At 39.0% G+C, this 14,752-nt stretch overlaps 1 protein-coding gene across 36 annotated transcripts in view; it reads right to left on the bottom strand.

Moving 5' to 3' along the window:
- The window catches only part of ZC3H11A (zinc finger CCCH-type containing 11A), a 45,920-nt gene that overhangs the window by 10,384 nt on the left and 20,784 nt on the right, over positions 1 to 14,752 (bottom strand). For all 36 annotated transcript variants that reach the window (XM_072759277.1, XM_072759291.1, XM_072759275.1 and 33 more), the window contains 8 exons: positions 8,132 to 8,255; positions 6,830 to 7,033; positions 6,596 to 6,712; positions 6,257 to 6,337; positions 4,989 to 5,099; positions 4,102 to 4,161; positions 2,937 to 3,035; positions 296 to 364 (listed from right to left, as the gene is read on the bottom strand). In XM_072759277.1, the coding sequence (XP_072615378.1) occupies positions 296 to 364; positions 2,937 to 3,035; positions 4,102 to 4,161; positions 4,989 to 5,099; positions 6,257 to 6,337; positions 6,596 to 6,712; positions 6,830 to 7,033; positions 8,132 to 8,255 (865 nt within the window). The remainder of the gene's footprint in view (positions 1 to 295; positions 365 to 2,936; positions 3,036 to 4,101; positions 4,162 to 4,988; positions 5,100 to 6,256; positions 6,338 to 6,595; positions 6,713 to 6,829; positions 7,034 to 8,131; positions 8,256 to 14,752) is intronic.

Genomic DNA, 14,752 nt, shown 5'->3' with positions numbered 1-14,752 from the left:
TATGACAATAATTATTTTTGTATATACAAACTGCAAGTGAATTTCTTTTTGTTGGATATTTGTATAGTTTCTGGTTGCTTACTACTAAGACTATGGTGAACTGATAATTTTGCTATCTTTTAAGAAGAGAATTCATACCAGTGAGTCATCAATTACTTTTAAAAAATAAAATAAAATACCCCCAAAACACAAACTCTAAGTAAGCAAGCTCACAATAAGTAAATAAATGAGTGAAAAAGTAAAGATTGTTATGGCAAGGAAAAATAGAAGAAGCTGGCCGAAGGGTTTTACCTACCTGCTGCCTCCTCACTGTTTGGACCAGCTGACATGCCTAATCGCTCCTTCAGAGACTTAGAAACATGAACTGTAAAAAAAATATATACTTTAAAAACCAAATTAAACAAGAGACTTTTTTTTCTTCAAAGTTCACATATTAAGGGGTGCCTGGGTGGTTCAGTCGGTTAAGCATCTGCCTTCAGCTCAGGTCATGCAACCAGGATCCTGGGATTGAGCCCTACATCAAGCTCCTTGCTCAGTGGGGAGCCTGCTTCTCCCTCTCCCTCTGTCCCTCCTCTCTGCTCGTGGATGTGCTCCTTCCCACTTGCTCACTCTCTCTCAAATAAATAAATAAATGCAGGTATCTCAAATAAAGGCAGGTTTAGTGCCTGCCTTCAGCCCAGGGTGTGGTCCTGGAGACCCGGGATGAGTCCCACATCAGGCTCCCTGCATGGCGCCTGCTTCTCTCTCTGTCTCTTCCTCTCCCTCTCTCTCTCTTTCATGAATAAAGTCTTAAAAATAAATATAAAAAAAATCTGCTGTGAAAATAATAATTTAAAAAATACATAAAAATCTTAAAAAAAAAAAGCAAAGTTCACAAAATTAGGTTTATGTCATCTAATGCAAATACTTTAGATGCTTAACATTGTTCTTTCCCACAGAACATCTTCGATGAGAATCATGGATTACCTAGAGCACTTTGGAAGGCTTAAAAAATAATCTTTTTTTAGATCTGAAAAGCAAAAACTATTGAACTCAGGGAAATAATTGTTAGTGTAAAACTTCTATAATCTCACTGGAATCAAAAGCCCCCCCAATCTATTTAAAATGTGTTTTATTGGGACACCTGGGTGGCTCAGTGGTTGGGCACCTGCCTTTGGCCCAGGGAGACCTGGGATCGAGGTCTGCGTTGGAATCCCTGCATGGAGCCTGCTACTCTCTCTGCCTATGTCTCTGCTTCTCTCTGTGTCTCTCATGAATAAATAAAGTCTTAAATGTTAATTTTTAAAAAATATTTGATTTATTTATTCACGATAGACAGAGGCAGAGACACAGGCAGAGGGAGAAGCAGGCTCCATGCAGGGAGCCCGACATGGGACTCGATCCCGGGTCTCCAGGATCAGGCCCTGGACTGAAGGCAGTGCTAAACCACTGAGCCACCTGGGCTGCCCTGTTAATGTTTTAATGTTAAAAATAAAATGTGTTTTATGAAAAATTTTAATGTAAAATTCTTACAATTTTAATGAAAAATTTAATATCAATAGGCAAGGCAAAAATTTTTTTTTGGCAAAAAATTTTAATATAAATTTTTCTGAAATTTTTAAATATGATCAACAGGCAAAGAAAAAAAGGTTATGACTGCAAAGAAAGATTAACTTGTGTGCTCTGAGAATGCAAGAAAGATCCTAAACAAAAACATCTACTCATCACAGCCTTGTGGGCTAGAGGAAAAGTGGAAGTTAGTTTTTCATCTTCAAGAAGAGTTAAAATTACACACAATAAAAAGAAAAAAGTCCCACCCATTCATTTAGTAATTAACACCTGTGTTTTCACTGCCAAGTCATAAAAGGAAAAAAATTCAACCTTGACTTCTTTCTATAAATAGAGCTTCAGCTACATAATCATTCTAACTCCCAATATCTCTCAATTTATTCCACATCTCTCATACCAATTTTTAGAACACTAACTAGGCCACTAACTTCTCTCATCTACATTATTTCAAAAGGCTGGTAACTCATATCCTGGACAGCACCCTTGTCCCCTTCTAATCCATCTCCATATTTTAGGCAGGGAGATGGCTCTATTTAGAAAAAAATTTTTTAAAGCTTTTATTTATTTATATGAAAGAATGAGTGATAGGAAGAGAGTGAGAACTTGAAGCAGACTCTGCACTGAGCACAGAGTGTGACATAGGGCTCAATCCCACAACCATGAGATCATGCCTGAGCTGAAACCAAGAGGATGATGGTTCTAAGATGCAAATCTGAGCTTTTGATCCTTGTTAATAACCATCCCATGGTTTGCTACTAAACCCAAACTCTCTTCCATGGCTTAAAAGGCTCTGCATGATCTATTTCCTTCCTCCTCTCCAGTCAACATGCTCTTTACCCCCAATTCTGTTTGTTTCAACCATAATCAATCCCTTGAATATATCCTGTTTTCTTAGCTCTGTGCCCTTGCAAAGATTATTCTCTCTGCCTCGGCATAGCCTCTGGTCCTTCAACTTCACCTGCCTAATTCCTAACTCATGTTTTAGGTCTAGGCTTCAACATAATTTCCCCCGGGGAACCTTTCCCTGACAGATGGTAAAAGAGGTGCCCTTCTTGTGTGCTCCCATATCACCGTGTACTTTTCCTGTCACAGCTTTTAGTATATGTGCTGCCGAAGTGAGCACACTGTCACAGATTTTACCACAAATATATAAGTATTCCTATCTGCCATTATACTATAAAAGCTCCTGAGGACTGTGATGTATTTATTTTATGCAGCCGTGTCTACCTAGAATCTAGCAGAGTAAATATTCAAATGTTTGTTGAATAATACAGACATGAGACAATCTAATTTACCTGAACAAAAAGGAATGACAAATCGTTACCTGTTAGTATGACAAGAGACAAGTGTCATGATTACACACACACAACATATTAGAAAAAAATTACCTTTCTTTGGTGCTTTGTCAGTATTAGTTTCTGTAGCTTCTACTTTCTTCCCTAATCTCTGTGCAAGGCTACGCTTTAATGGAGGATCGCTGTCGCCACCTACAAACAGAACTTAGCTTAAGAGTTCAAATCAAACTTTAGCAAGGTCAAGAAATATGAGCAAAACCGGTAACACAGAATAACTGTCAGTTTTCTGCATTTATATGGTGTGTTCATTCACTAGCATCCTTAGAATTCAATGCTAGAAAATAAAAATGTCCCAGAAAAAAGAAGTAAGGGACAAAAAGTAGAATGTAGAATCAACATTTATCAAAGTAGGAATCTAAGGTTATGAAAATTCTTACTCAAGTTACCAATTAGTGATAGAGCCAAGACCTTATCAAGTTTACTGACTTATAACCACTATATATGAATTGAATAGTAAATGTCACAAGTTAAAAATGGTTTTTCAGACTGCTTGACTGAACATACAATAACTTTGCAAGGTCCCATTAAAAACATGAAAGACCCTACACAGGGTAATGATTTTCTCTCTACTATTATTCATAATTTAAATGTGAGGCCAAAAATTACAAAGTTTACATGTATGCTGACATTAAAAAGATGGATGTTTTGCCTAAAATTTCTCAGGCAGTGAAAATGGTATCAAAGAAAACACAAAAGATTTCATATTTGCAAACACATTTTAAAAAGAGCATAGAGGAATAGCTGGAATCAGAGAAGATTTTCAAAATCCTTTTGAGACAGACACAATTAGAGTATGTACATGGCTACTCAATAATATGATGAAACACTTCCCTAAACACAAAATAGAATTAATAAACTCAGGGACCAAATTTATATTAACTGGAAACTTTTTTCCCTCTAAAACCTCAAATTTCAAAGAGACAAAGATATTTTCTTTACTGTTTTTTCAACGTAGTACCTTCTAAAGAGTGGATTATTATAATCTACTTAAATTCTAACACTATAAATTTACGTAAATCAATAAAAGGTATAATACACATGTGAAAAACAAATTGTGTAAGTTCTTCTAGCCAAGAATTCAAGGGGGACCAGCAAGTAAATTGGTATCAACATGACATTTGTATAAAGGCAGTTTTGGAGAACATATCATATTAATACACAAACAGAAAACAAAAGATCTGCACAAAATTCATCTCACCTGAAAATTTTCGTTTTCCCAGTCTCTCGGTGAGACTCAATCTTACCAAGGGTTCTTCTCCTGAAATGGCAAAAAAAGAATTTCTCTTCTATTAGTCAATTTTTCTGTATTTGCTAACTAATAATGAGTATAAAGTATGCTCTGACATCATGAGCCCACCCAGAAAGTCTCTTGAAAATCCGATCTCAGTAGTCACATGGGGGGGGGGGGGGGATTTAACCTATTAAGTAATAATTTAAATAGCCAAATGCACAGCCCAAAAGGAATCAATGACACAGTCCTAATTATTGACAGTAGCCAAGTGTATGAAGACAGGTGTGTTCTAATCAACTGATCTTGAAACCCAAGCCATACTTTTGCTTGTGTACTTCGATATGCTAAATGAAGTCACACTCTACTCCACTGCCAACTCTCATGTAGAACTCTGATAACCAGCAAAAGCTGAGCTCTCTTTCCTCTAATTCTTTGCTGTTTGAACAGCACATCTAAATGTATATGTATACAGTTACTAGTGTCATATTTCTTTTACCCGGTTTAAAACTACTAAGGGAAAAGGCTTACATTTTCCTGTAACTTAAAGAGTGGATTAGAGTTCTTTATCCACAATGGGCAGTCAATAAATTTGTTAAACGGATACAGATAAAGAATAAATGTAAAAATTAAATACACATAAATGTGAGAGCTGCTTTAGCAAGAATTTCAACCTTTTAAGAGTCAAATGCACTATTTTTCTTTTTTAAGTTTTCCTTTTCATCCTTGTATCTGACCAAATATACTAGTCTTCCTGCAAATCCATCAAAGGTAAACTATACCCAAGAACTTTGCTCTCCCAGTTATTTAGAAGTTGTAGCCTGACAACTCTCAACCTAGCCCTATCCATACCTCACCTTGTTTGCTGGAAAGAGTTACTGTTCTCACTACAGTCCGGACATTCTCTTTTTCAGGACCTGGAATGGGCTGAGGTTGGAGTAAAAGACTGGAAACTCCAGAAGAACCTTCTGAATAAAGCAAGTCAAAGAACAGCAAATAATTTATGGAAAATAAAGCTATTATAATAAGTCAAGAAATTTTGTTTTTGTGACAAGTTCAATACAGACCACTAGATAACTACAAGCCAATCTTTCTGTTCCTACTTGCCCATAGTGAATTGGGGTGAGGTGGGAGAGAGGAGATAATCCCTATTTCTTAACTGCTTCGTATACAAGGTAAAATATAAATTGTTTTCAGTAACCTGGGCACTCAATCTATTTTTCATTTACCAAGAAGACTAACATTCTAAAATTAACCTCAGAAGCACACCAGCCACCAAGTGTGTCAATTCAACCTTTTAAAAATCTATATTCAGGGGAGCCTAGGTAGCTTAGTCAGTTGAGTGTCTACCTTTCGCTTGAGACATGATCCCAGGGTCCTGGGATTGAGCCCCACACCGGGCTCTCTGCTCAGCAGGGAGTCTGCTTCTCCCTCTCCCTCTGCCTGCGACTACCCCTGCTTGTACTCCCTCTGTCAAGTAAACAAATAAAATGTTTAAAAAAAAAAATCTATATTCAATCACCTGTGAAACACAACTCCAAGTCCCTACAGAACAAGTATTAGCAAGAGTACTCTAAAACCAACCATGTGATGCTTTCTAAATATTTTATTTCACACGGTTATCTGTAATTTTTAGGATTGGAAATACAAACTGACCAGGCTGAGGCAAGCTCTAGAAGAAAATTGTGGCAGCTCCTAAGAAGAATTCATCTACTATAAAGTTTTTCCTCTCTTAATATGATTTTTTTAAGACTATTTATTCATAAGGCACACAGAGAGAGGCAGAAACATAGGCAGGAGAAAGAAGCAGGCTCCCTAAAGGGATCCCAAGATCCAAGAGCATCTGAGCCAAAGGCAGATAGATGTTCAACCACTGAGCCACCCAGGTGCCCCTCGATATGATTTCTAGATGTCATTCTTTGGAGTTGTATTTCTGAAGATAAAGCAGTTCTTTCAAGTACTAAAAAAGCAGTGCTAGCATAAATAAGTCCGTGTTTTACTTCAAACAAGCCAAAGAAGTCAAAATCTACGTGCCCATTTTGGCTGCTAAGTTTCATTATCAGCAATGTCCCTGTTACTCTCCTCCAGAAAAATTCAACCAGCCATGTCAAAACTAGTAACTTACCGCCTTGCTTCTTGGATTTTTCCTTCATTTTTTTTGACTTAATTTCCTCAAGAGTTTTTATTCCAAAATTCAAACATTCACCTGAGAAACCCAAATAGAAATCACATGAGGAACTAACACTTCACTCCTTTTGCATTTTATTGTACACAGCAAGCACTCAAATGTTTTCTGAATAAGAGAAAGCAGTGTCGGTATGGGTGTGTGTACAGTGGGGTCAGAGGACAGAGGTGGTGGTGATCGTGATCTAAATTTCAAATGGATTTAAAATAGTTTGGGCACACTCAACAATACTTTCAGACTTATGAGCAGGAAAACAGCATCAATATAGCCTCTTCTTACCTTGCTTCAAATTTACCCCAGGTTTCCGGGCAGAGGCTGTCCGTAATCCATTATGAACTTCGGGAGGTGGTTGCAGGATGGGTGTCTTGGTTTCATCACCTTCCTCAGAAAACTGATCTATGTATCGACACGAGAGGCAAATTTACAATTGACAGCAGGCTTAGAGCTTTAATCCTTATTCCAATTCACTGAGTGACCCTGATCACTTATTTGCCTTAAAGAGCTAAAACTTACCATCATCGTCTTCATCATCATCTGCAGCATTGATTACAACTGGTGGATGGGTTGGGCTAGGAACATTTTCTGAACTTTCTACTTTCATAACACTTCGCAACTGAGGGGAGGGATTGGACTGGACAGACAATTTGTTCTGTTGAACCGTGAGCTGGTTAGCCTTCACTTCCTCTTCTGGTGACTCAGGCACAGTGGGCAACACAGCTAGACATACAACATCAGTCATAAATTAAAAAGAGAAGATAAAGTCCCAATTCATCAAAAATCTCTAAGTTTGGTGCATTTTCCTTATGACCACTTATGCCTTTTTACCTGATTTCCCCATTTTCACAATTAGGTTCTAAACTCCCAGGGAGGGAAAAAAAATGGCTTTTGGCTAATAACTCTTCACTGTACATAAACACACTCAAAACAGGTGTCCAAAACACAGAATAGTCTGGAGGCTAGATGCATAAAATTATTTGCAAGTTCTAGACATTTAATTTTAATATTGAAATTCAGAGGCTTTTCCTTCAGCAAAAAAGTAGTTGTTAAAAGGGCAGATAACATTTCTGAACTAAATAGAGGAGCAAGCCCACTATTTTCTCTTAAATAGAAAGGAGAATGTGTAGCCATCACATTTTAATCACAGATGTGGCTTTTAAGTGGCTAATCATTCCGGTTGGAAAAGTGAAAGGATATTTGGAAATAAAAACTAGTTTTGGGGAGAGTATAAATTTTATTTTAGATATAGCCTAGAGCAGGGTTAGCAAACTTTCTGTAAAGGGAACAGTAAGTACTTTAGGGTTTGTAGACCTCTGTGTCTCAACTCTACACCAGAAGCACAAAATTTGGCCATAGAAAATATGTGAATGAATGGATATGGCTTCCTTCCAATAAAACTTTATTTTATGAAACAGGTGGAGGACCACATTTGCCAAACCCCGATCTGGAGAATCCAGTTTCTTCTGGAAAACTCACTGGGTCTGGTAAGAAAATAGGAAATGAAGCTATAGTAATCTAAAGTGTCACACCAAGAAACATTTGGGAGGCAGTATGGCTTTCGGTAACAAAGTTTTAATCCTGATTGTGAGATTACTGGTTTATGACCATGACTATGTACAAGTCACTTAACCTTAATGAAAAGTTCAGTTCCCTCACCTATAAAGTAGAAATAAAACTGCTCTTTTGCAAGACTAAAGGCAATATGTAATATACTCTATACAGTGTACGTAATAGGTATCAGTAAATAGTAACTATCCTTTTAAAACCAAAAACACACACACACACACACAAAAAAATAAAACCAAAAACACATCTCACTTTTGCTTGGAGGTAGGAAAAGGCCATCAACGTAACGTCCTCTGTTGTGATGGAAAGCGCAGTTTAGTTTCTGACATCCCATTGGCTGATTTTCCCAGTAACAAGGAATTTCACTACGTTTTTTCTGTAAGAAAAAAAAACCCATTATTTTCAAATAAAAAATTAGGTGTGACCTATATTAATTTGGTCACTTGTTTTCTGAATAAAGGTCAGTCAGGGAGCACCTGGGTGGCTCAGTAGTTGAGCATCTGCCTTTAGCTCAGCTCATGATCCCGGGGGTCCTGGGATGGAGTCCTGCATTAGGTTCCCCCACGGTGAGCCTGCTTCTCCCTCTGCCTGTCTGTCTCTCTCATGAATAAATTTTAAAAATCTTAAAAAAAAGTTCATTCAGGCTTCAGAAGTCTGAGGTACGTGAGCTGTGAGGAGGAAGATGGGTTGCTCAAAGTGCCACTCCACGCTTGAAGGAGAAGGGAGCAGGGAAGTAGATCATCTGCTGTTCCCTCCTCCCTGCCCTCATCTTGGAACCCCTAAATGCCTATATTTAATTTAGAGAAGGACAATACATTAGTTAAGATTATGGAACCCAAGATAACATTATGCTACTCACTGGCCATGTGATGTTGGACAATTTAATGCCTCTAAGCCTTACTTTCCTCAGCTGTAAAATAGCAATAACAGGAGCTATCTACTTGGTTTCTTAGGAGGATTAAATGAAATAATGTATATGAAACACTTAACACATAGAAAGAACTCAATAAACTGCAGTTATTATTTTAAACTAAGAGCTCACAGCTTTGAGGAAAATTTTCCCTTTCGTGACTTCTCAAGGCAGGCACAAATAACACACTAAGGTATTTTTTTTTTTTTTAAATTTTTATTTATTTATGATAGTCACACACAGAGAGAGAGAGAGAGGCAGAGACACAGGCAGAGGGAGAAGCAGGCTCCATGCACCAGGAGCCCGATGTGGGATTCGATCCCGGGTCTCCAGGATCGCGCCCTGGGCCAAAGGCAGGCGCCAAACCGCTGCGCCACCCAGGGATCCCTAAGGTATTTTTCCTTCCCAAGCTACCTCACTCTTATGAAGGGGAATAAGAAAAAAAAATCCTCACATCTAGAACAAACTGCTGGATCACAGGACGTAGGTACACTAGAAATATATACATTAGTTCTAATATATACATTAGATGTGTATAAAGAACGGTTTAAAACAATACTATGTATAACAGCTCCAAAATGGAAACCCAACTGTACATCAACACCAGAATGGATAAATACACTGTAGTTTATTCGTACAAGAGCATGCTACTTACTACTGAGAAGGATTAAAACCATCCTTACACTTAACAGGACAGTACAGAAAAAAGCCAGACACGAGAGAGTACACACTGTGTGAGTCCATCACTGTGTGATGGGGAAATAAAAGCAGGCAAAACTTCTCTACAGTAGACTAGTCAGGACAGTGATTAGCTTGGAGGGAGTGCTCAGTGACAATCAAGGGACAAAGGGTCAAGACAGATTTGGATCTGCTGGATTATGCTAGATCTCTCATCATAAGCAACTTTAGGTTTAAAATTCTAGGAAAGAATAGTAGCATTACTTCAGGAAGCTGAAAATATGAAACAAAAACAATGACTATTACAAAAAGATCCTCAATGTATCCAAAATGGCAAAGATGAAAATCTACTATATATTAAGAAATCAAAAATTTGATAGCACGCTGGGTTGGTAGGGACATGGAAGAACCCATACAGTCCCATGTACTGATAATGGAAATGTAAATTAGCTCAACATCTCTGAAAGGCAGTTTGGTACAAAGGTATTCACAAAATTTATGTCCTGAATTTATTACCACATATATCATTACCTATTTTTAAAAACTACACCAAATTCCTTTACCTTCCAAAAAACTGGATAGAATTTATCAGTTTCCTGGCACACCCAAAAGGTAAGTATACTACTAGTTACCATTGTTTTTTAGATAGAAATTAACAACAATTATTTAATTACTCCTTCCTCAAGGCAGAATCTAATATCAATCTTTCTTGTTCCTGGGTCTGTCTTTGCTTAAGTTTTTACTTCTTTCCTGGAAGCAGTTTTCAAATTACTGAATGACTTAATTGTATCCTCTATATGTGGGAGTCACATGACATTTATTGTCAGTGTCATATTTTACTGACAAAATATCCTGATCTCTCCTTATCAGTAGAAGTTTCCCCTTTAAAAAAAAATCCACTTAACTAGATTGTTTCTAAATAAAAAGTAATACACAATGAAAACCATTTGGAAAATGGTAATAAATGTCTGCCATGCCATCCTCAGACTTAAAACTAGAATTATAGGTGTGCCTGGCTGGCTTGGTTGGCAGAGCATGCGACTCTTGATCTCGGTTGGGGTCAGGAATTCAAGCCCCATGTTGGGCGTGGAGGAAAGAAAAGAAGAAAAAAGAAAAGAAAGGAATGGAAAGGAAAAAAAAGAAAAGAGAAAAGAAAAGAGGAAAAGGAGAGGAAGGAAGGAAGGAAGGAAGGAAGGAAGGAAGGAAGGAAGGAAAGAAGGAAGGAAGGAAGGAAGGAAAGAAGGAAGGAAGGAAGGAGAAAAGAAAGAAAAAGATTATTAGGTGTCTGTATATAGACTTGAAAGGTATTCCATATAATTGTGTACATTTTCAGGGAGCCTGGGTGGCTCAGCAGTTTAGTGCTGCCTTCAGCCCAGGACCTGATCCTGGAGACCCAGGATAGAGTCCTGCATCGGGCTCCCTGCATGGAGCCTGCTTTCCCTCTGCCTGTGTCTCCCCCTCCCCCCAAATTAAAAAAAGTGTACATTTTCATTTGGCAACACCTCCTTCCACAGTAACATTCTCCTATAGAATTATTTCTTTAAGTGTTTAAAAAGTAATATAGCACATGGTCCAAAGATACATAGCTGATTCTCATTATCTGAAGTAGTTATGTTTATGAAGTCACCATGAATACTGAATTAGCCAATACTGAATCCCTCTGCTCCTCAGGGAAATACAAAATTAGAGTCAGGTTCCTGCAAGTTTCTGTCACAACATTTTCATGCAACGATCAATAAGTAAACTGGTTATATTTGTGTTTGTGTTTAAAGACACTTCATTTAGGGAGGCCTGGGTGGCTCAGCGGTTAAGCATAAGCTTTCAGCCAAGGGTATCACACCTGGAGTCCTGGGATCAAGTCCCACATTGGGTTCCCTGCATGGAGCCTGCCTCTCTCTCTTTCTCTCTTGAATAAATAAATAAAATCTTAAAAAAAAAATGACACTTCATTTAATATATTTATTAACACTGAACTCAAGGCCAAGGGCATTATAAACTCACTGAATGAAGCTCATCTAATATGAGTATTTTCTACATAAGGCACGTAAGAGCTTTCTTGCACTTACGAACATCACACAGCATTTCAGTGCCACATCTGGGAGCCATTTTAATCAGCCACAAAAAGGATAAAATCACCAACAAAAAAAGACAAAAATGCAAAAAAGATGGCCTTAAGAAGACTACAAAAAGGACACTTGCTTACAGGATGACTACTGAAACCAGGCGGCAGAGCATCACCTTGTCCCACCTCAGCCAAGAGTGTCTAAGTCAGGTGACTCAAACTTTTCAGTGCTCTGCATGTCTGCAGATGGCCCATGAAAGCACTGCAAGTACTGATTTGGGGGGTTACAAATAAATTTTAGTGAGTTGGAAAATTTGCAAACACGGAACCCACAGAATAATGAAAATCAACTGCATATAGAAGGGGTTATAGTAAAAAAGCTCCTTTCCTTTCCTGTACTGCTCCCTGACAGCCACTGTTGTCAAGTTTCTCCTTTATGCTACCAGAGATTTTAAAAATACACATGTAGATGAAAAACAAATTCTTCTCCCCCTTTCTTTTACACAAATGGTTGCATATTATGCACCTAACTCTGTCCCTTGCTTTTTCACTGACAATATATCCTGATCTTTCCATCCAGTAAAGTTTCCCTTTAAAAAAAATTTATTTTTGGGCAGCCCAGGTGGCTCAGCGGTTTAGCGCTGCCTTCAGCCCAGGGTGTGATCCTGGAGACCAGGGACCAAGTCCCACATCGGGCTCCCTGCATGGAGCCTGCTTCTGCCTGTGTCTGTGCCTCTGTGTGTGTGTGTGTGTGTGTCTTATGAATAAATAAATAAAATCTTTAAAAATAAAAATAAAAAAATAAGAAAATTTATTTTTAACAAGATTTTATTTATTTATGAGACAGAGAGAGAGGCAGAAATACAGGCAGAGGAAGAAACAGGCTCCTTGTGGGGAGCCTGGTGTGGGACTCGATCCTGGGACTCTAGGACCACGCCCTGAGACGAAGGCAGACATTCAACCACTGACCCAGGCATCCCTACCCCTTTAAAAAATTGTTAACAGCTGCCCAGCACTTCACTGTATGAATATAACAAACTTACTTTAAATGAAGATTATAGATATTTTATTACAAATTATGTTACCCTGAGTAATTCTGTATGTATCTACTTTTGCACATAAGAACACAGATGAGGGATGCCTGGGTGGCTCAGCGGCTGAGCATCTATTTTTGGATCAGGGCGTGATCCTGGGTCCAGGGAATGAGTCTCTCATTGGGCTCCCTGTGTGGAGCCTGTTTCTCCCTCTGCCTCTCTGAGTCTCTCATGAATAAATAAAATCTTTAAAAAAAAAAAAAAAGCATACAATATTTTTGAAAAATGCAGCCAAATAAGACTGTGAAGAAAGAGTTATTTATTAACTAAGCGGCCTGAAGACTCTTACCTTAGGTACACCACTTGCAAAGTTGGCCCTTGGTGTTCCTAGTCAGTTAGCTAATTACGGGGCCTAGACTGTGCAAATAATCCATCTTATGCTAACACCTGCCATCCTTCTGAGAATGTAGAGTTTTGATATGTGTTAGGTAGATAGTGCTTGCTTGATCAGCCCCATTAAAAACCTTGGATGCTAAGTCTCTAATTGGCTTCCCTAGGCACAAACATCCCACACGTAGTGCTGCATTTTCATTGCTGGGGGCAGTGTGCACTCTGGGTCAATCACTGTGGGAAGGATATCATAAAAGAAACCACCCATGGATTCCTGTAGACTTTGCCTATGTTTTTTTTTTCTTTTATGATCAGTGTTATTTCCCCATCATATTTTTTTACATTTATTTATTTTAGAGAGAGGGAGAACGAGTGAGCAAAAGCAGGAGGGAGGAGAGAATCTCAAGCCAGACGTAGGGCTTGATCCATAACCCTGAGACAACCACCAGAGCCGAAACCCAGTCAGACGCTCAAAACTATGCCACCCAGGTGCCCCTCCCTGTAATATATCTTAGACATGATATATAACTATGTGCTGAGTCCCACGAGTTCTAGAGAATCTCTAAATGTAGATGTTCTTAGAGACCCAGACACACCTTCTAGGGAGTTGTGACAATTTATGCTCTGCTAACAATATAACAACATCAATTTTCAAAGGCTGCAAAGTATTTTTCTGAATTTGTTGAGTGAATTCCCTGGAAGATAGGCAGCACATAATGCAGTTAAGAGGCCATAAATCTGGAGCCCACCTGAAGTAGCTCTATGAGCCCAGGCATACAAACTGCAGTCAGTCCCCCTTCCTTCCTTCCCCATGTTCTTCAATTTGTCCAAGGGCATTAGGTGAGGCTGAGAAATGAGAGCAGGCATTCATGCTGGGAGAGGGAAGGACATGTGGTCCAGATCAGGGCATTAGAGCCTGATAGAATGAGGAAGGTACCAGGTGACAAGGTAGAACTGGCCTACGGTATCAGAATCCATGAAGGGTTAAGAGGACATCTGTGTAGGAAGGTGGCCTGGCACAGTGTTGAAGCCTGAGCAGGGTCAGCAAGGCTTCTGTGGCAGAAGAGTTCCCAATGTAGGATGAGGAATAGTATATTTATGGAAGGTCAGCCTAGAATAGGCAACAATGACTAAGTGGGGTAAGGAAGGCAGAGTCTTCCCAAGTAGGGACCTGGTACAGAGCTAGAATATAAGCAGGATGAGAAAAGTAAATATCTCACATGGGAGGGCTGTCCCCACAGAGCAGCAGAGTCCAAAGGTGTAAAAAGGGGTGTTCATGGGGAGAGAGGGGTATCCAGAGTAGGATGGTGGGGCCCAAGCATGATGAGGACAAGGTCCTCATGGTGGTGGAGCAAGGAGAGAAGGCCTGGTACAGGGCTGTTGGAACCAAAACAAGATGAGAGAGAGGTCCCTGTGGAAGAGCAGCCTCCTGTGCAATGTCAGAGCCTGAGGGGAAGGAAGAGGCTGTGAATACTATATTGGCTTAAGAAGACTGATAAGACCAGTCATATTAAAGTCAAGTTTCTCACTTTGGAGAAGAGAGTTACAAGTATAGAAAAGGAGCAGCCTAGACTAGACCCTGTAGTGCTGGTGAACTGAAGGTATCTATGTGAACTTATGATTTTCAATGCACAGACATAAAAAAGTAGTGAGACTCCAGGAGCTGCCCAATCTTATTTCTACATATATCATTCTTCACTAAAGGGATCCAGGGCTCCTTAGAGAAATGACTGATTCCAGCACTTGAGGAAGAAAAATACAGGATGAGCCTGAAAAGTCTTGTCAGGCAACAACGCAAA

Source organism: Vulpes vulpes, chromosome 5 (genome assembly GCF_048418805.1).
Source record: "Vulpes vulpes isolate BD-2025 chromosome 5, VulVul3, whole genome shotgun sequence".
In the NCBI taxonomy this organism is placed as follows: Eukaryota; Metazoa; Chordata; class Mammalia; order Carnivora; family Canidae; genus Vulpes; species Vulpes vulpes.
This window is presented reverse-complemented; position numbering and strand designations above follow the sequence as displayed.